This window comes from Neolamprologus brichardi, chromosome 15, assembly GCF_056152115.1.
Source record: "Neolamprologus brichardi isolate AB-2024 chromosome 15, ASM5615211v1, whole genome shotgun sequence".
Classification (NCBI taxonomy): Eukaryota; Metazoa; Chordata; class Actinopteri; order Cichliformes; family Cichlidae; genus Neolamprologus; species Neolamprologus brichardi.
Genome location: NC_142118.1, coordinates 667,040 through 688,627, shown reverse-complemented (window position 1 = coordinate 688,627; position 21,588 = coordinate 667,040). Strand labels below are relative to the sequence as shown.

Genomic DNA, 21,588 nt, shown 5'->3' with positions numbered 1-21,588 from the left:
CCACACTTTGGGAACCTCTGGGGTAGTATCATTCAACTGTCATCAGTGTTGGGGAGTAACGGAATACATGTACCGCCGTTACGTATTTAAAATACAAAATATGAGTAACTGTATTCCGTTACAGTTACCGTTTAAAAAGGTGGTATTTAGAATACAGTTACTTTGTTGAAATAAATGGATTACACGGCGGTACTTCCCTGTTTCATATTGTGGCGGGTCAGGACTGTTTGGGTTTTGTTTGACAGCTACGTGGCAGCGTTACGGTTGCCATGGTTACAGGGTGACGCTCTCTCTCTGCGTGTTTCCTGGGTGAGAGAGGCCTTGTTGTTGTTGTGCTAAGCTAATAGGCAGAATGCTACAGGTATAGCTCTAAAGAATGTAGCATCATGGGCAGTGTAGTCCGTGCTGCAGGGAGAATGGACTGCCATACACGTTATGTGTCTGTGAGCGAGGGAGGGAGAAAAAGGAAAAGTACGAGCTGTCATCGAGCAGAAACGGGAGCTGGAAGCATGTAAATATAATAATAACCACTGCAGCCAAGAAGAGAGCCTGACGAGCCCAGCTGTAAGTAAGCTATTAAGACTCGACTGTACACCGTGTTCGTGTTTTCCTCTGAAACAATAAGTTCCGTTGGAGCAGCCTTTCAACGCCTCTCTCTGTCTCTGCTAGCAAAGTTGACCCAGACAACAAAGTAAAGCTAGTTTTCAGCTACGAGCCGACACAGAACCCACCGTATTAGCCAGAGGTCCCTTTACTACGGTTCGGAGCCGCAGACCTTCAGTAACAGTAATAAATCACAGCAATAGTACATTCATGTAGTTGTAAACAGCATGATAATATATTAAGTAATCCAAAGTATTCAGAATACGTTACTCTCATTGAGTAACGTAACGGAATACGTTACAGAATACATTTTGGGACATGTAATCTGTAATCTGTAGTGGAATACATTTTAAAAGTAACCTTCCCAACACTGACTGTCGGCATCAGCTGTAAAACTTTGTGAGGGCAACAAGACAGAAAAAGACACTGTGGGAGAGCCAGAGAGGAATAAGAACTAATGATGAAATGCAGAGTGGTGTATAATCACACAGCGAGTGAAGAGGAATACTTCATTATGTTCCAGAGTAAAAAACATCTGGTTAGACGTTTCTAAGGTTTGCAGGGCCGAGTACAAGAACCTCAGTTTGATCTGAATTTAGAAGGACATCAGCGGGCATCCGGACCTTTATGTCTATCAGACATTCCTGCAGTTTAAATAGTTGTTGTGTGTTTTCTGCCCTGATGGCCGTTAGATTTGTGTTTCATCTGCATAGAAGTGAAAATGGGTTCAGCTAGTAAGTACTGCTGTTTGTTACAGCTGTTAGCCTGTGCTAGTGATCATTTTATTGAAGTGGATCTAACATTGTTGGACACAGACACTCAGCGAATAAACTCTCAAATCATGTAAGAACATAATCAAAATGTTTATCAGGGAGAATGTGCCCAACATTAGTGTACAGAACTTTATAACCAGCTGATATTGTTGTTTAGCTGGCGCCTTGTCTGCTGTCAGACAGGAGACTGATCTGATAAGTAATTGCGACAGAATTGGGGATAAATAACCCGAAACGTCTTCAGCTGTTAGAGCTCTGACAGTTCATGAGATGTGGCTTGAGGTTGGAGGATGACATTTGATCCACATGCTGGTTGCGATGTCTCTTTCCTTCCCATTTTTGCTTCTTTGCTGACCCTTTCTCAGATGATGAACAGTCTGCAGACATGTTTAAATTTGCCTCCATAACACACAAACACTTGCGAGCTCCAGCTTTGGTGTACGTGGCAGCTCTGTAGTATTCAGGATGGTAATAATACTTCTATATTTTTGTAAATTATTCTCATTTTTTGTATATCAAAGACACATCACTATATGTAATTTAAATATAACAGTTTACATTTACACATCTGTGCCTAAAGGGCTCAATCTAGTTGCTCTTCTCTTAAAAACACAGCGACGGTCTCTCTCAGGGTGTTCACTGAGATCATAACGGCGCAGGAGAGGACGGAGGAAACATCATCGGTCTGATAAATGTAAGTAAGAGTGACAACTCAACACAAATTGACGCACACATTTGAAACCATTCCCACTCTAATCCACAGCACGGGTTATCTGCTTTACGTGGCATCATCTGACCGCTTTATGTCGCGTTACATAACCGCGGACACCCAGCCCGGAGCCAGCGCACACATCTGCCAGGAGATGGCAGCCTCCACCGCGCGCTTAAATAAATATATAAAGTTGTCATGATGTATGTTTTGCATTGAGGGGAAGGTGAAAATCCCCGGATAAGACAGTAAACAAGAAGCATGAGAGAGTGAGAGAAGAGGGAGTGGGGTCTGTGCGGCTGCTGAGGAGGAAAACACCGCGACGCGGCTTCATGTGGAGAGAAACACAGAGAGGCTCCATCAGCAGTGAGTACACCTCCATCCTGTCCTGCGGCGTCGGTGTGTGACATGAGCGTCCGCAGGCTCAGTGGAGTCATGTTAAACCAGATCAAAGACGCGCAGGGCAGCAAGTGTGAAGAAACGCTTTCTGCGGGGATGTGAAACTGCAGGGAGACGCGCTGAGAAACGCAATGAACTCGGTAGCTTTACACGCGGACACGCGACGCTAGCGTGTTTTTCTTTTTACCTTAGTCTTCCCACGTTAAAGCTCTGGTGATGTGAAAAAAAGCACGAAAATACGTTTAATGAGCGATGTGCACGTAAACATCACGTGCACGGGGAGGCACTCGCCCACTCGCCGCGCGACACGGGAAGTCAAACATCTGACCGTCAGGAAGAGTCCGAGCTGAACGCGCGCGCGTGTCCAGCGACAACTGCGTAACTTTGTCAGGATTACGTAAACGGCCACCTTTCCCTTTGTTAGTGCGCTGCTGCTCACCTGAGTGTGAGCTGCTCTTAATCATGTCAGAGAAATCCAAACTTAGGTGCGTTTGTTTTTACGCAATTTATTACGGCACCGACTATTGTGACGTATTACAGCATTAGAGGGCACACCCTCGGATAAACTAGCACTTGTCAACAGTGAGCTCCATTTTTACAGGTAGAGGTCTCTGACAGAACCAGGCTCATCAAGGGACAGCCGTGTAAATGCTGGAGGAGATCTGTTCAGTGCATCATGGGAAGTCCCAGTGCAGAGTCTGTGGTTCAGGATCGACAGGTTCACACTTAAAAAGCTTTACCCAAAATGGAAGCTACAGAGAAAACATAAAGATGTGTTGTTTTAATTCAATTCAGTTCAATTTTATTTACACAGCGCCAAATCACAACAACAGTCGCCTCAAGGCGCTTTATATTGTACAGTAGATCGTACAATGATAGATACAGAGAAAACCCAACAATCATATGACCCCCTATGAGAAGCACTTTGGCGACAGTGGGAAGGAAAAACTCCCTTTTGACAGGAAGAAACCTCCAGCAGAACATGGCTCAGGGAGGGGCGGGGCCATCTGCTGTGATAGGTTGGGGTGAGAGAAGGAAGACAGGATAAAGACATGCTGTGGAAGAGAGACAGAGGTTAATAACAGATATGATTCAACACAGAGAGGTCTGTTAACACATAGTGAGTGAGAAAGGTGACTGGAAAGGAAAAACTCAATGCATCATGGGAATCCCCGGCAGCCTACATCTATTGCAGCATAACTAAGGGAGGATTCAGGGTCACCTGGTCCAGCCCTAACTATATGCTTTAGCAAAAAGGAAAGTTTGAAGCCTAATCTTGAAAGTAGTAGTACTACAAGGTTCCTCACAGTGTTACTGGAGGCCAAGGTAATGCCATCCAGAGTAAGAATCTGGTTAGATACCATATTTCTAAGCTTTTCAGTGCCGAGTACAATAACCTCAGTTTTATCTGAATTAAGAAGCAGAAAGTTAGTGGCCATCCAGGTCTTTATGTCTTTAAGACATTCCTGCAGTTTAACTCATTGGTGTGTGTTATCTGGCTTCATGGACAGATAGAGCTGGGTGTCATCAGCATAGCAGTGTAAATGTATGCTATATCTTCTAATGATGCTGCCTAGGGGAAGCATGTATAATGTAAACAGAATTGGTCCTAGCACTGAACCCTGTGGAACTCCATAATTAACCTCAGTGTGTGAAGAGGACTCTCCATTTACATGCACAAATTGGAGTCTATTAGATAGATATGATACAAACCACTGCAGTGCAGTACCTGTAATACCTACAGCATGTTCTAATCGCTCTAATAGGATATTATGGTCGACAGTATCGAATGCTGCACTGAGGTCTAGCAGGACAAGCACAGAGATGAGTCCACTGTCAGAGGCCATAAGAAGATCATTTGTAACCTTCACTAAAGCTGTTTCTGTGCTGTGATGAACTCTGAAACCTGACTGAAACTCTTCAAATAAACCATTCCTCTGCAGATGATCTGTTAGCTGTTTGACAACTACTCTTTCAAGGATGTTTGATATGAAAGGAAGGTTGGAGATTGGCCTATAATTAGCTAAGACTGCTGGGTCTAGAGATGGCTTTTTGAGTAAAGGTTTAACTACAGCCAGCTTGAAGGCCTGTGGTACATAGCCGATTATTAGAGATAGGTTGATCATATTTAAGATCGAAGCATTAATTAATGGCAGGACTTCTTTGAGCGGTTTTGTAGGAATGGGGTCTAAAAGACACGTTGATGGTTTGGAGGAAGTAATTATTGAGGTTAACTCAGAAAGATCAACTGAAAGATCAGTTTGGTGTTAAGGTTTATAGGGAGCTTTTATAAATTCTTAGGTTTGAAATGAGTTCCTTCCAAAGTTAGCCGAAGCTCTCCACAGAAGTGGGAGAAACAACTATATCTGAAACATCACTGTGTTACGCTGAAGAGATCATCTAGAGCCGGACTGCACTTTGATCTAATTCCAGTTTATAACACAAAAGGGTTCAGAGTGTGAAGTGTTTTATCATGAACTTTTAGAGAGAGCCTGGCATGTAGTTCTGAGGCTTTGGGGTTAACCTGAATGGTCCAGATTAGCAAAGAAACAGATTTATAGAAGCGTTCACACTTGCAGTTTCCTCAGTATTTCAGCGAGGCCTGTGAAAACTTTTACACAACTGTACCTCTTCGTGCCCTGAGGTCTTTTCAGATTCAAACCACATTTTGATAAGTTTGTTGACTGATTTTGGGACATAGGTGTTACAATATGTGGATCTGCTGATCCTTGTTGAATTTCCACAGCCAGCGATTAGCCAGGTTCCTATTTGGTGACCACCATTATTTTTCTGGCATTAGAAAAGTCTTTTTGTTTTTCTTCTGGCAAATATGACTGGTTCTCGTTTGGGCTCTAGCACTGCTTTGTAGGGGAAACAGATATAAGGTGAAGTCCTGGGTTGTCTCTTGACTGCATTTGGGTTAGTTGTTGTTTCCTGTTATTTCTAGTCTTGCTAATCCATGCTAAGCTAACTGCGGCACAGAACTCCAAGAAAATGATTCAAATGTAAAATGTCAGAACAGCCATTCTCTGCAGTTTATTTCCAAGCACCAGTTAAATTAAAAAAATAAAAGCTAAGCATGAATCCATTAACAAGAGAATTCCCACCTCAACTTTACAAGCATTTGGTTTCTCCTAATAGGAATGACAGTGACAGGTGAGTGATTGTGGAAAAGGTCACAGGTGAATCATGGTGAACATGGTGTACGAAGCCCTCGGGTCAGGTGTTGCTACCCTTGCTAACACTTAAGGCCTGTAAATGCTTGTACCTCACATTTCCCGCTCTTATGCAAAACTTGTGCAAAGACTGATGAGGAAAAACAAAAGGATTTCAAAGAGATCCAGATTTTCTGTCGAGCACTTGCATCACTTATCAGCAAATCAACTCTTGTCTCTGTATGATGTTACTGAAAGCAGACACCCCGATATGGCCATCTCAGGCACGTAGCTTGGATTCTGAGCCCGGAAGCCCCGCCCACTCGCTATGAAAGCTTTTTGAGGGGCAGCCAGTCACAAGAAAGGGGGCTTAGAGGGAGGGTAAAGGAGCTAGAGCAGCTGGTTTCAGAGAGTGCACAGTATAAAAACTGACACGTGCAAAGCAACACCAGGAGTGAAAATATGGAGCTGTAAATGACACAGCAGCTGTTCCTGAAAGGGAACTTATATTTGTGTCAGTTTGTAGTATCATTCCTATTGTATTCTATACTATATGGACAAAAGTATTGCAGGACCAACACTTTACACCTACAGGGGCTGCGCAGACACCTGTGCCAAATCACCATCGTTAAGCCTGCTGATGGCGGGTCATTACGCTGCTTTGGTTGGTCCACCGGGCAGGACTTTGTCCCACTACATGCAACATGTCGCCTGCAGAAATGAGCCCCACTTCCCAAACTGCACTTTCTGTAAGAAGAACTGAGTCTAACATAGTGTACAGAGTGCAGTCTTGGTACTGAGCCCACTGAGCCCCCCCCTCTGTTATCTGTCGTGGTTTAGACACAAACACATCCCAGAGCTGCTGTTTAAGCAGCTGTAGTGCTTATATGTAAGTCTCTTTTTCTCTGGTTTGGTAGTAAATATGCAAGGCAAGCGGGATGTTTTAATTTGTTTTCTAAAATTCTCCTTATTCTTTTGACAGCTTGACGGGGATGTGGGAAGGAGGCTCCAGGGAATTCTGTGTAAGAGAGAAAAGGGACAAATAAAGCGGGATCAGAGGACAGGGCAGGGAACTACGTCCTTCACAGCCCCGCCTGCTTTCACTGTGTGGACATTTCAAACCGCTCCGTTCTCGGCCACCCAGGAGAGGTGATGCAGGATTAAATCACCTGCTCCCTCAAGAGTCATCCCAAACCACTGCTGAGGCCTCAGGTGCTCTTGAGTCTTCACCAGAGGTTAGTGGGATACCGACGTGGAAGAACGCTGATCAACATTAGACACAGTTAATCGTTTTTCAGTGAGGGTGAGGGGAAAGGCCCAGCCACGGCCCACGAGAGGCAGGCGACTCCTGCAGCGACAGAGGAGATGGGTAACAAAAACACCAACCTGCCCAAAGGCCCTGAAGCCGCGGCCACACAACCAGACGAAGGACTCATCAGCAGTGCCACGGGTAAAAGTCTCCATCCTCTTATAACGTCGTTCACAAAAGCTGCTTTTTAAAGTTTGAGCACCTCAGCAGATGTTATCCTTCTGTTCATGTCAGCGAGTGTAGGCATTTAAAATGTGTCGTTCAAATATGTGATCGAAACACTTTGTCATGTTCAAATAAAGCAGAGTGAGGCCTGCTGATTAAGAGCTTTGCAGCACAGTTTAAAGTCTGTCGTGTGTCGGCACACCCTGACTCCCCATAGACTGTTAGGCTGCAGCAGGAAAGGTAAAGCTGGAGGTGATCTCCACAAAGATCAGCTTGTAACGTCCAAACAGCTGCAGCTGATCGTCCTAATTGTAATTCACAGCATCGAGCAGGCTGTGACGGTTTGTCAGGTGGCTCTGAAGTATTCTCTCAGGACGCGACGCACACACACACACACACACACTTACAGTATACTTACTGTAAGTGTGTGTGTGTGTGTGTAAGAACAGCCTTAACAAACAACCTACACAAAGCCTTTTGTGATGCGGTTTAAAGTCTGATCCTGATATTCAGTCTGTATAGCTTCACACACCAACTATCTTTCTGCACATGCTCAGTGTGTTGCTGTTGTTTTGTTTTTGCTTTTTCACAGTTTTTGCACAAACTGCACTTCATGCAGTCCTGTATTGATTGTCTGTTATATGTAGCACCAGGGTCCTGCAGGAAGGTCGCCTCGTCTCACTGTGTGCTGTCCCACTGGTCACATGACTTCACAGAGTGACGTGCAGTCCTAAAACACCAAGACTGCGACAGCGAAAACACAAAGTTGATGCTTCCCCACAGTACTGAGCTGTGGCTCGCTGCTGTGTTGCACTGTGACACATTTGTGCCAAGACGGACCAAGACCGCATCTTCTCACATGCTGCTTGAACATGCTAATGAGCATTTTAGAATAGATTCACAGGTTTGTGTAAGCGTGGGCCCTTCTCTGTGAATGCTGCACAGGTAATACACGTGTACACTGTACACACAGGTTGTGTGTTGGAAAAAATATGTTTCATGCTGCTTGGGAGACTGATCTCACCGTCGTATGGTAGCTATGAAGGGCCGGACTGTGATTGATGATCAGCATACAGACTGTAGACACGTGTAGCTGATTCCCCGTGTCTGCACTCTTAGTTTGTTATACGTACTGTTCACTGTTCTGTCATCTGACTCTTGAAAGTGAAAACTGTCTGAGTGTAGCTGTTGTCGCTTACACACCAGAGTGGACTCTTTGTTAGGCGCTCTCCTCCTGACGGACGTCCAGATTCTTTTGGATCGTAGGTTTTCTGTCATTAGGTTTCCGACAGAGACCTGATGGCATAGTGGTGACATCACACTTGAGAAAGCTTCTCCACGGCCACAGAAGGCATTTAAGAACTGGTTTACAGACGTTGAAACTGGTAATAATCCAGACAACAAGTTTTTCTGCAGCTGACCGGTCACAGTAAAATAATGAGAAAACACTGAAATCTCACTGATTTGATCATTTTTCACATCATGTTTGTGCTTCATGTTTTTAGAAAGCGTCTCCAGAGATGAGTCGCAGGGCCCCACCCCAGAGCTGCTGGCCTCCCTGCGATCCCTCGGAGAAAACAGCGACTACACGCTGCTGCCACACTCCTTGCACCAGGTGTGTGTGATGGTTTGAGAGCACCTGTGAAGAATATTCCAGAGGGAATTCTCAGGGTCTTTATTTAGTCTGTGTGCGAGAGTGTGCTTACATCCACAGCACGCCCCTCCCTGCGCCCCGGCTGCACCGTCTGTGTGAACACAGCAAATCTCAGAGTGTTCGGCGAACGTGTCAGTGCAGCTCGCTACATTTACAAATGGCGTGCAAATGAAAGATGTGGCTGTGTTTATTGTTTAAAGGTCAGCTGTTTGAAAGTGTTCTGCAGCACAGGTGTAGGATCTGAACCCCCCCCCCCCCCATCTGTGTTCAGCACACATGCTAATTAGAGGTTTCAGCCCTGTGTTCGCTTTAAAAGGATCCTCGTGCAGCACTTTTCCTGTCACTGTTTCCTAACAACACTCACAACACGGTTCATTTGTTTCAGCTACTGCACTCGTTTGCTTTGCTGCAGCTGAAACAAAGGAGAAGCTGTTTTACTTGAAATTCTCATAATGGAAAGGAGAGCCGGGCATTTCACCCAGAGACAGAATCAGCTGACGTGGAGATTCAAGTTGTTTCGCAAGGAATTCCCGTTGTGAGGGATGCCACAGAGGCAGTCAACTTACATTTAGCAGAAACGTGTCGTAAATGCTGCTACCTGCTGTTTCAGAGCTCTGAATGTGTCATTAAATATATTTGTCTGAAAGTAAAGAACTGGATCACAGCTACAAACACAGCTAATAAGGAAATGTTGGAATTATCTGGATTTTGTGGGAAATGTTTCTGCTCTCATACACAGATCATTGAAAAATAATGACTTAATGTTTAATATGAGAATCTGCTGGGTTTCAGTAGATCACAGTGGATACGCAATAGAGCAGCGCTGCTGTCTCTGTTACTGCCAAAACAGATGGAGGCCAGCTGTTTAAAGGGTGGGGTCTCTCACTGTTGGGACTGTTTGTGTGCCGGTCGTGACGTTCCCGCTGCTTATTGCTCACAGGAATGCTGACACGTGCTCTTTACCTGCACATCGCTGCCAACATTATCGGGACGGCTGTAAATGCAGAGCTTCATAAAAATCATAAAAATTATGAAGCTACCACATGTTTTTTATCAAAATGTCATCTTCAAAAGACCCAACAAACACTTTCTGGCACTCGTCCGGATGTTGGAACTCATGAACAGGAGGGATGGACGAGGCTTCACATCTGGCCAGATGCTGAATTGCTGTCTCTTCACTAGACGATCCTTTTCCCAGGATGATCTGCGTGATTCATGCTGCTCATTAGTTTCTAATCTTAAAGGCATCTGTGAGGCAGGTACACCACCACCATAAGCTGCTGCATGTGACTGTGTTTCTCAGGTCGTCTCCGTGGCGGGGGTTCCTGGTAGAAGAGATCATGTGACCCTCGTCTTTGAAAGGATTTAGACTCAAACAGAAACATACAGTCAGTTAGGCCCCAAATGTAGAGTAAGAGTAGCTGAGGCTTCACAGATGGATGATGACGTGTCAGTGAAATTCTGTCTAATGAAGCATCTTTTTCCCGTCTCTTCTTTTAGATTGCAGAGGCCTACTCACTCAAACAGGACTGTATCCTTTCACGGACGGCTCATATCTCATCGTGACACTTGCAGTCAGTCACTGGTGTTTTGTAACTGAATCATAACTGAGCTCGACCGGCAGGCATTATAATTAAAAAGGGTTTAGGAGCATGTGCAGTACGTCCCCTCACCTCGTGTTTACCTTAGCTACCTGAACTTTGGGGCTTACAGGGTCAAAGGTAACACTGCTGAGCAAACGTTGAAATGTGGAGGGCAGAAAACCTCAGTAAGGTTTCGTCTTTCTCTTTGTCGACTTAATGCGGTTTTCTGTGTCTCTCAGGCGATGGGTGTTCCCCATGTTTTGGCTTTAGGCCCAAGGGGCTCGCAGTGTTTCCTCCTGCTCTGTTTGTGCTGTTGCTGTGGTGACAGCTATGGGCTGTCTCGCTGTGTGGTGTGTACGTAATGAGTTTATGTGTGAGGAGAAAAGAGCCGCAGAAACGCAGACCCTAACCCAAAGAGAAACACGTCCTGCAGAGAAGCACAGCAGAAGCAACAAAGGCAGGTTTGGATCGTGAACACATCATGGCTAAAAACACTGACGTGAATGTACGAAAACATAGATTCTTACTTTTTTAAAGTCATGAGTCACATTTGTCTTGGCTGACGGGTAATTTAACCCTCAGCTGGCAGTAGCCATGTTTCTGTCACGGTGTTTCACATTTAGCTGATGTTGTTACACCAAATGACATAAATCCAAAGTTGCTAATTGTTCTAACTGACCTTCAGAAGCTTATTGATGGCCTTCACTTGCGTCGTTTGTTCCTTCTGTTGTCTTTCTTCTGTCATCGGTCACCAGCTTTCTGAATTTGTCTAAAGTTGCATTAAAACAGGTGAATTGAAGCAGTTTGTATTGTCCATGTCAGGACTTAATATTCACTTCATAAAACAGCCGACAATTCAACTTCCTCGTAATTAACATGTAGTTGTTACAAATTTGACGTATTAGCAAAGATGGTTGGTGAAAGTATTTTTACCTGATGGCTGTTAGGGACACAGGTAGTCTTACAGACCTCCTTAAATACACTCTGCTTTTGTGTTATGGCCTTTATTATAGGATAGTAATATTGCAGTCAGTCTTAATTAATTTAAATGTCATGAGACGTCATCTGTATTATGAAGTGCTGCCCAAGTTGATCAGAGATGTTATTTTAGGAGCCAGTGTGTGTCTTTAACTGGTCGTGCTGTCAGACCAGTGGGCCATCCAGTTCTTACAGCTCGAGAAGCTCTACCATGAACGCCTGCTCTCCAACCTCACAGTGCTGCAGGAGAACTGGGGTTTGGCATCTTATCAGTCCTAAAAACACACACAACATATTCTCGTGGCAAAATGAAACTGCGTGTGATTTGCGTGTACCTGCACTTATGTGTTCGCAGAAAGCCAAGAGAGGGAGAAGGACAGCGGCGTGCCTCCTGAGACGGACGGCATGAGCGAGAAACACTTTGAGACGCTGAGCCAGATGTGCAGAACTCACCTCAGGTAAACCACAGTGGGACACGTCGCATGGCTGTGATGTGGCTCCGCCCATACACAGACAGCAGCGAGTCGAGCAGCTCAGTGTCTGAAGTCAATTCTTTTGCATTCATTCCCTCCTTTTGCTGTCACACAGAAAGCTTTTAGCACCAATTTTGCTTTAATCTGCTGCTATCTTTGTCTCTCTGACGAGGACAAATCAAGACGTTGAGACTGAGCCACAGTATCGATGATGCGTGAGGATAGAGGGAGGAATGAAAATCAATTTGAATAAGTGTAAATATGAATATCAGTATTGCAGGAAGGGCACCAAAGATTTGCCCTGTAGATTCATTTCCACTCGATGCAGACAGACACCAGGAGTTTGCACGCCGGACGCTGGTGGTCACGCTCTGATCCAGCTGGTATGTTACTGCAGGCCAGGGTCTCTGCAAGCAGGAGGATGTAGTTTGACTGAAGGACAGATGAGAGCCTGACAAATGTCTAAAATTGTTTTCTCATAAGTTCAGTAATATATTAACAACCTCTCCTCCTCTTTTCTCCTGCTGCCTGCCTGGTCTGTGTTTGGAATCACTCAGACCATCCATCAGTGTGGAACAGGTAGGACAGACCAGCACCAGCTGTTCAAGCTGTTCAGGCTGTTCAGGCTGTTCAGGCTCTTCCGGCTCTTCAGGCTGTTCAGGCTGTTCAGGCTGTTCAGACTGTTCAGGCTGTTCAGACTGTTCAGGCTCTTCCGGCTCTTCAGGCTGTTCAGGCTGTTCAGGCTGTTCAGACTGTTCAGGCTGTTCAGACTGTTCAGGCTGTTCAGGCTGTTCAGACTGTTCAGGCTCTTCAGACTGTTCAGACTGTTCAGGCTCTTCGGGCTCTTCAGGCTCTTCAGGCTGTTCAGACTGTTCAGGCTGTTCAGACTGTTCAGGCTCTTCAGGCTGTTCAGACTGTTCAGGCTCTTCAGACTGTTCAGGCTCTTCAGGCTGTTCAGACTGTTCAGGCTCTTCAGGCTGTTCAGACTGTTCAGGCTGTTCAGACTGTTCAGGCTGTTCGGGCTGTTCGGGCTCTTCAGGCTGTTCAGGCTGTTCAGGCTGTTCAGACTGTTCAGGGTGTTCAGACTGTTCAGGCTCTTCAGACTGTTCAGACTGTTCAGGCTGTTTAGACTGTTCAGGCTCTTCAGACTGTTCAGGCTGTTCAGACTGTTCAGGCTCTTCAGACTGTTCAGACTGTTCAGGCTCTTCAGGCTCTTCAGGCTGTTCAGACTGTTCAGGCTGTTCAGACTGTTCAGGCTCTTCAGGCTGTTCAGACTGTTCAGGCTCTTCAGACTGTTCAGGCTCTTCAGGCTGTTCAGACTGTTCAGGCTGTTCAGACTGTTCAGGCTGTTCGGGCTGTTCGGGCTCTTCAGGCTGTTCGGGCTGTTCGGGCTCTTCAGACTGTTCAGGGTGTTCAGACTGTTCAGGCTGTTCAGACTGTTCAGGCTGTTTAGACTGTTCAGACTGTTCAGGCTCTTCAGGCTGTTCAGACTGTTCAGACTGTTCAGGCTGTTTAGACTGTTCAGGCTGTTCAGACTGTTCAGACTGTTCAGGCTGTTTAGGCTGTTCAGACTGTTCAGACTGTTCAGGCTGTTCAGACTGTTCAGGCTGTTTAGACTGTTCAGACTGTTCAGGCTCTTCAGGCTGTTCAGACTGTTCAGTCTGTTCAGACTGTTCAGGCTCTTCAGGCTGTTCAGACTGTTCAGGCTGTTTAGACTGTTCAGGCTGTTCAGACTGTTCAGACTGTTCAGACTGTTCAGGCTGTTCGGGCTGTTCGGGCTCTTCAGGCTGTTCAGGCTGTTCAGGCTGTTCAGACTGTTCAGGGTGTTCAGACTGTTCAGGCTCTTCAGACTGTTCAGACTGTTCAGGCTGTTTAGACTGTTCAGGCTCTTCAGACTGTTCAGGCTGTTCAGACTGTTCAGGCTCTTCAGACTGTTCAGACTGTTCAGGCTCTTCAGACTGTTCAGACTGTTCAGGCTCTTCAGGCTCTTCAGGCTGTTCAGACTGTTCAGGCTGTTCAGACTGTTCAGGCTCTTCAGGCTGTTCAGACTGTTCAGGCTCTTCAGACTGTTCAGGCTCTTCAGGCTGTTCAGACTGTTCAGGCTCTTCAGGCTGTTCAGACTGTTCAGGCTGTTCAGACTGTTCAGGCTGTTCGGGCTGTTCGGGCTCTTCAGGCTGTTCGGGCTGTTCGGGCTCTTCAGACTGTTCAGGGTGTTCAGACTGTTCAGGCTGTTCAGACTGTTCAGGCTGTTTAGACTGTTCAGACTGTTCAGGCTCTTCAGGCTGTTCAGACTGTTCAGACTGTTCAGGCTGTTTAGACTGTTCAGGCTGTTCAGACTGTTCAGACTGTTCAGGCTGTTTAGGCTGTTCAGACTGTTCAGACTGTTCAGGCTGTTCAGACTGTTCAGGCTGTTTAGACTGTTCAGACTGTTCAGACTGTTCAGTCTGTTCAGACTGTTCAGGCTCTTCAGGCTGTTCAGACTGTTCAGGCTGTTTAGACTGTTCAGGCTGTTCAGACTGTTCAGACTGTTCAGACTGTTCAGGCTGTTCAGGCTGTTTAGGCTGTTCAGACTGTTCAGGCTGTTCAGGCTGTTTAGGCTGTTCAGACTGTTCAGGCTGTTCAGACTGTTCAGGCTGTTTAGGCTGTTCAGACTGTTCAGGCTGTTCAGGCTGTTTAGGCTGTTCAGACTGTTCAGGCTGTTCAGACTGTTCAGGCTGTTCGGGCTGTTCAGACTGTTCAGACTGTTCAGGCTGTTCGGGCTGTTTAGACTGTTCAGGCTGTTCAGACTGTTCAGACTGTTCAGACTGTTCAGGCTGTTCAGGCTGTTTAGGCTGTTCAGACTGTTCAGGCTGTTCAGACTGTTCAGGCTGTTCAGGCTGTTCGGGCTGTTCAGGCTGTTCAGACTGTTCAGGCTCAATTTAAAACCTTTATGTTGCATTAAAGTTGTCGACTGTGTTTCAATCACCAGAACAAGCTCAACACGACACTACAGCTGCATCATGATGAAGGTAAACACGTGTCTCTGTTCAGAACTGATACCAAAGAATCCCCACAGATGATGGTGTGTTTAGATTTGTGCGCTCTATGTTCAGCAGCCTGACAGCAACATTTATGGCAGCTTCAGTTTGGTGTGTTTTACATTCAAAAATAACTGCAGTGAGCTAACTTTAGATATGACAACGTTTGACTTTACCGTTGAACAAAGGTAATAAGATAAGAAGAACTGGGGGAAATTCTTTTGTCATACACATGCTCAGCATAGAGAGAGTAATAAGATATACAATAATAAATAATTATGTATATTGTTACTCAGCATAGGGACAGCACAGTGGTCAGCACTGTTGCCGCACAGCAAGAAGGTCCTGAGTTCAATTCCATCATCCGGCCGGTCTTTCTGTGTGGAGTTTGCATGTTCTCCCGTGGGTGGTTCTCCCCGGGTACTCCGGCTTCCTCCCACCGTCCAAAGACATGCACTTAGTGGGGATAGCTTAATTGATGCCCATAGGTGTGAATGTGAGTGGCTGTCTGTCTCTGTGTGTTAGCCCCCCGCCTCTCGCCCTATGACACCCGGATTACTCAGCATTTTGAAAAATGGGAAAAATATCGTAGCGTGAGTAAAGTAATGTGGTAATATCGTACCCTGCTGAGGTGAACCTTGTGTTTGTGAACTAATGGGACGGTTGGTAATTAGATTTTCACCTTTGCAACCAAAACAATGCACAATGAGCGCATTGTGGCAAAGTGAGAGTCATACGATTTTTCCATTTCCATTCCAGCCAACACGTCAGAAACTACGCACCAGGAGAACGTGAAGGAACACAGCTCGATTTTGGAGTCAGAGCGTTCATCACCACAGACGGGCTGTGAGGAGGAGGACGGAGATACATGTGAGGAAGGGCAGGAAGTAGAAGAAGAAGAAGAGGAGCAGTGTGAGGAGACACCAGAAGAGGAAGAGGTGAAAGTGGAGTGGCCAACAGGAGTACCTCAGGCATCAGACAAGGACCTGGCCAAACTGTCCCACAAGGAGGGGGTAGGACTGCACTTTAGCTGCCTTTACTCCCCCGTTAGCGCCACTCGAGGATATGAAATGACAACAAATGAGTTGTCATGTCAGATATTAAATTAATACTGTACTGCGCAAAAGTCTTGAGCCACTCGTTATTTCTTGATATTTGTAAGAAAATGGGAATGAAGACGACAGAGTTTGTATAATTCTAGCAGGATTTTATTCCTGTTTTAAGGACGTGACTTTCAGATTCTGTTCATGTGCTGCAGATGGTTTGTGTCTCTGCTACTTTCCTCAAAGCTTTGAGGGCCACGCTGCACACCACGTGCCACGTTTGGGCTGATAGCTCTTTGGGAATCACCTCGCTGGGGCAGAACTGGCACTTTACACCTATCAGGCATCTTTCATAGACTCAACTGAAGAAAGGGGAAAACTCATTTATGGAAAGCTGCTGGTAACAAAGTGTCTAAAGATACCATTTAAAATTGGTTCATTGCTGTTGTCTTTTGTCTGTAGACACAACACTGGCTCTTTTTTGTGCTTGAATGATTCATTGGTCCGTGTTAGGTCAAAAACAAGGATGAAGATTCCTCTGAAAACGAGGAACGAGGTACAAGTTTGGGCGATTGGACGAATATATGGACTATCGATGAAAGGCTGAGCCCGTTGGCGATTACTGGACTGACGCCCAACCCGAGTACAAGTCTGACGCTCAAAGCAAAACATAAAGAAATTAGGATTGGCTCAAGACTTTTGCACAGTACTGCATTGGCACAAATATATTTTCACTTTCCATCCAACACCCTTCATTTATTTCCTTTTCCTTCCTGGCTTGTTTCCTTTATCCATTAAAGTCCGCCTGCAGGAAGAAATTCCACACGCTGAGCAGCTCTCTGCTCTTCCTCGGACACTCCCACGAATCATACCCGTCATCCCTGAATGAGACCTTCATCATTTTTCTGTTGAGAAAGCCTCCACCCATGTTCACTGGTGTGGCCTCACACTTGGGATGTCCACCCTGCCAAGTGTGTTAGATTATTGAGCCAAGACATCATGTTCTGGCTGAACCACTGAGATGAAGGGGCCCGGTTCCTGCAGGGGGGGGGGATGTAATCACAGGATCCAGGCCTTGCAGTGATGCTTTGGGATCATGGCTCATTTAACTAGAAACGATCCCTTTCTATCAAATTTCACAAGGTTTTGAATGCTTTTCATCAGCAATATTTGTACTTCCTTACATGGTAAATGGCCTGTGTTTGTATATTTTACTCGTCCCTAAGGACCCCAAAGTGCTTTACACATCCAGTCATCCACACATTCACACACACATTCACACACTGGTGATACATTGTAGCCACAGCCACCCTGGGGCGCACTGACAGAGGCGAGGCTGCCGGACACTGGCGCCACCGGGCCCTCTGACCACCACCAGTAGGCAACGGGTGAAGTGTTTTGCCCAAGGACACAACGACCGAGACTGTCCAAGCCGGGGCTCGAACCCGCAACCTTCCGATTACAAGGCGAACTCCCAACTCTTGAGCCACGATCGCCCCTCTAAACAATTACATGACTCATTTTATAAATTCAGTAGTAACATGAATAATCTGACTCACAACCCTCCAAAATGTGACGACAAACATTGTGTGACTCTGACAAATTATTGATATGTTTTGACTAAACGCTGCGATGAGCTCAGGCAGCACGTCGGCTGGCTCGGAGAGCCCCACAGCTCTTTCTTACGCCCTGTGTTTTATACAAATATAACACTGTCGAACTTTTAATGGTGGAAAAATTGTTACTCATTTTAGCCAATAGGTGAACTTATATAGATTTCAATTTGTGATGATTACTGGGTGAATGTTGGCCCTGAAGTGGTTAGAAATTTGCAGTTTGTCTTGGGGGCGATCGTGGCTCAAGAGTTGGCAGTTCGTCTTGTAACCGGAAGGTTGCCGGTTCGAGCCCCGGCTCGGACAGTCTCGGTCGTTGTGTCCTTGGGCAACGACCGAGTAGGTGAAGATAAGACACTTCACCTACCGCCTACTAGTGATGGCCAGAGGGGCCGATGGCGCGATATGGCAGCTTCGCCTCTGTCAGTGCGCCCCAGGGCAGCTGTGGCTACAATGTAGCTGCCATCACCGGTGTGTGAATGTGAGAGTGAATGAATAGTGGAATTGTAAAGCGCTTTGAGGGCCCCGAAAAGTGCTATATAAAAACAATCCATTATTACAGCCAATCAGTGGGTGGATTTTTTAAACAAGTGTTAAACTTGTGTGTGCAGGGCGGGGTGTAACTACTGAGACTGACAGTTGTAGTGACAGGAAATCGTAGCTCAGCTAATTCCTGCCTGTGAAAGGACCTTTCCACTGTGATTGTGTTGTTGGTGCTTTCTAAAGCATCTTTCATGAAGCTGTGATGAATAACATGGCCTCATTGATGGCCCCGCCCCTCTGTGAGCCTGGGTCTGCCAGAGGTTTCTACCTGATAAAAGGGAGTTTTTCCTCCCCACTGTTGCCAAGTGCTTGCTCACAGGGAAATGTCCAGTTGTTGGGATTACCTCTGTGTTATTGAAGAATCTTTATCAATCGATATATGATGCTAATGTTTCTGTCCTGGTAAGTAAAGTTCCAGTACTTCCAGTACATAAGTTAGTTGGCATTAACGGTGAGAAGCAGGTATGAGTATCTCCTGCACCTTTATCAGTGCAGCTCGGTAACCAAGCTTCTGAGCTGATAACAGCTCTCTCCACTGCTGTTGAAATGTGGTCCCTTTGGGTCCACAAAAGCAGTATGGTAGCAGGTAAAGCTCCAAATCAGCTTTGTCCCTTTTTGGATAAAGTCTGTGGTCGCAAGCGGGTAAATGCGAGTTTTTCTCTAGTATAATTATGAGATTGGAATTTGTGGTTTTGAGTGAATTCTTTTAGATGAGAACAAGGACAAAAGATTTATCAAACCATATGTTTCCCCATAATGTCTGATCCTGGCTGTATTTGTGTCCCAGAGTCTGTGTAGAGTTAACTGTGACCAGTGGAACATCGAGCACGCTGCTAACAACGTGGCCTCACACAGTAAATGAAGGCATGATGAGGCTGTTCACTGCAAATGGAGCCTCTGTGCTGGATAAAGATGTTGAACGCAGTTCCTCCCTCTGACCCTTCGAATACTCAGCTTGCCCAATCGTGACTTCCTCCTGAAACACATTATTCAGGCCAACACACAGAATAAAGTCTCTGTGTGTGCAGCTGTGTGTCTGCTTCTCCCACTTCCTAAATCATCACAACTCAATTTTAAAATGTTCACATCCAAAGCTGTGGATGCTTATAATCACAGGCTTGAATGACATGACAGTGCTTCTGCTTTGATGAAACTAAAACGACTAATTCGACTCAGGCGTTGGTGAAGAAAAGTTAAACGTATGTGAATGAATGTTCACCAACGTCGTGCTCATAGGTCGTCTGATTGTTGGCCTTTTCTCTGTAGCATTTCACAGTATAAAGTGCTAATGTTTCCGTTTTGGTGAGTAAAGTTTTATCAGTGTTACTTTTAAAAAGCAGGTACGTGTATCTGTTGCACCTTTATGAATGCAGCAAGGAAGCAACTGCTGCTGCCGATCTGGGGAGGACTGTAAGACGATTTGCAAACATTTTGAACTTTACAGCGAGAAAAAGATTATTCACTAGAAAACTTTGTCGACTGTTGTTAATCAGAGGTGGTTGTCTCAGTAAATTAACCCCGAGTTCAGACTGTGCAGTGCTCAGAGAAAACCCCCCCAAGAGCAACAGCTCCAGACTCTCCAGTCCCAGCATGTTAATGTTAAAGTTCATGGCAGCACAGTTGGAAAAAGACTGATGAAGTCTGGTTTGTTTGAAAGGAGAAACACTTCTCTCAAATAAAAGAACGTGGCAGCACAGCTGAAGGCTGCTTTAGCTGGTTTTGAATAAACTACAAGACTTCTGGAACGATGTCCTCTGGATATGTTTGTCCATAACGCACAGCAGCACACAGTTTGGCACAAACACCTCACAGCAACCGTCAAGCCTGGTGGAAATGGCCTCGCTTTGAATTGCAGGCTGAAAGCGATGAATCTCAGCAGCGAAAGAATCAAGATGTTGGATTGGCCCAGTCAAGGTTCAAATGTCAGCCTGACTGAAGTGCTGTGCGTTAATGGACGCTCACAGAAAAGTGCACCAAAGTTCCTCCACAGCAGTGAGAGACACAAAGTCATGCAGAAAATCATTGCTTCAACGTAATGCTGCTAAAGGAGGCTCTACAATCACAGGAAGTACTGAGAACTTCAGTGTTGGTGCTCATAATGTTTAATTATCGTTTTGCCTTCACAAACCGCTCCAGCTCATTGGACGAGACGGTCAGCGTTACAAAGTAATAATGGTGTTACTGCCTGTTGTTGTCCCGGCAGTGAGTTCTTCTTTATTTGAGCACATTCATCAGAATTAGAAGTGATGCTAATAATAATGGACTGATACCAACTAACTCTGCGTTTAAAGGTTTCCCAACATGCACAGAACTGCTGAACGTGACATCTTCTCATTGTTTTTGTCAACATGACCAAACTCCCCAAAGCTGCTGAACTTCCTTCTTTCTGTCTCTGTGTCTCCTCCAGAACTCGTCCCCGGACGGTCTGGTTTCCATCCTGAAAAGGAGGAGAGCGTCGCTGGACGGGTTGCCTCCCCCGAGCAACACTACTAACAAACAAAACTCCAAACGCAAAGTTCGCTTCAGTGAGCCGGAGGACGGGAGCGAGCACGGTACGGTTTCTTCTTCTTCTGCAGTTTGTTTCAGATAGAAAAGGAATTGAAAATGTTTCATCATGCTGACGGTGAACTCTGCCACGGAGCATCTGACAGCGTTGGTCGCTTTCTTACAGATGAGGTGGGCGGAGATTCCTGCCTGATCCTGCTGTTGCTGTGCCTCGTTACTGTGGTGATCAGTGTGGGCGGGACTGCGCTCTACTGCACCCTGCTGGACACTTACTCCAACATCTGCACCGACTTCACTCACAATGTCGACTTTTATGTCGTGAACGTGCGGAGGCTCGTGGAAGGGCTCGGCCGCTGGCTGCCCTTTCGGACTTAACACCCTTAACCTGCGTCATCCATCATCCAGACAGGAAGTGCCAACAACGAGCGGCTGAGCGAACATGACGGCGCAGGGACGACATGTTTAACGCTTTGATGACTAAAGAGGCGTTTAAACAAAGATACTTGTGAATAGTGATTAATAACTACACTGGTGCTTGTAGCAACACCGCACGGTAACGTGCTCCCAATTTCACCTCAGAATCAAAACGTGGTGACGTGTGCATGTAAGCGTTTATACTTGTTTACTACGCTCTGTGTGGTTGCCATAGATACCACACGAGAGGGCTCACGTGTCTGTTTATATAAAACAGAAGAAGTTTATGGCGTTATTTTTGTGCCACTATTCTGAGCACAAGTAAAAAAAAATTGCAGGCGCAAGTGTTGCATTTTGAGGAGAAATTTATTTTGAGCGAAGAAAAGCTGAATTTGAGTGAACAGAATTCATTGCTGCGTGCAGAAAATGTATTTCAGTGTTTGCTATTATTCACACACAAGCACAATAGCAGTCCCTCTCGCTCAGTTTTTGCATTTGCGCTTGCTCGCAATGTGTTGCTTGCGCTCTCAACATTTCTGCCCGTGCGCTCTCAACTCTTTCTCTACACCGTTATATTTGTGCCACAAAACCAGCCAATCACAGACTTGGATGCAAAAAAAATCTGATTGGCTGTTTTGGTCTCCAATCAGCT

At 45.7% G+C, this 21,588-nt stretch overlaps 1 protein-coding gene across 2 annotated transcripts; it reads left to right on the top strand.

Annotated features, from left to right (window-relative positions):
• Positions 1-1,990: 1,990 nt before the first annotated feature.
• On the top strand, positions 1,991-21,215 carry cnstb (consortin, connexin sorting protein b). 2 transcript variants are annotated; one of them, XM_087852352.1, is made up of 11 exons: positions 1,991-2,070; positions 6,622-7,089; positions 8,619-8,728; positions 10,268-10,298; positions 11,498-11,584; positions 11,684-11,786; positions 12,359-12,380; positions 14,770-14,809; positions 15,578-15,831; positions 20,425-20,569; positions 20,689-21,215. In XM_087852352.1, exons 2-11 carry the CDS (start codon positions 7,005-7,007, stop codon positions 20,895-20,897), a joined length of 1,086 nt encoding a protein of 361 aa, XP_087708478.1. In that variant the 5' UTR covers positions 1,991-2,070; positions 6,622-7,004; the 3' UTR covers positions 20,898-21,215. The 2 variants fall into 2 exon arrangements, with proteins under 2 accessions (XP_087708478.1, XP_087708477.1); XM_087852351.1 differs by lacking the exon at positions 1,991-2,070 and adding an exon at positions 2,198-2,451.
• The last annotated feature ends 373 nt before the right edge of the window (positions 21,216-21,588 follow it).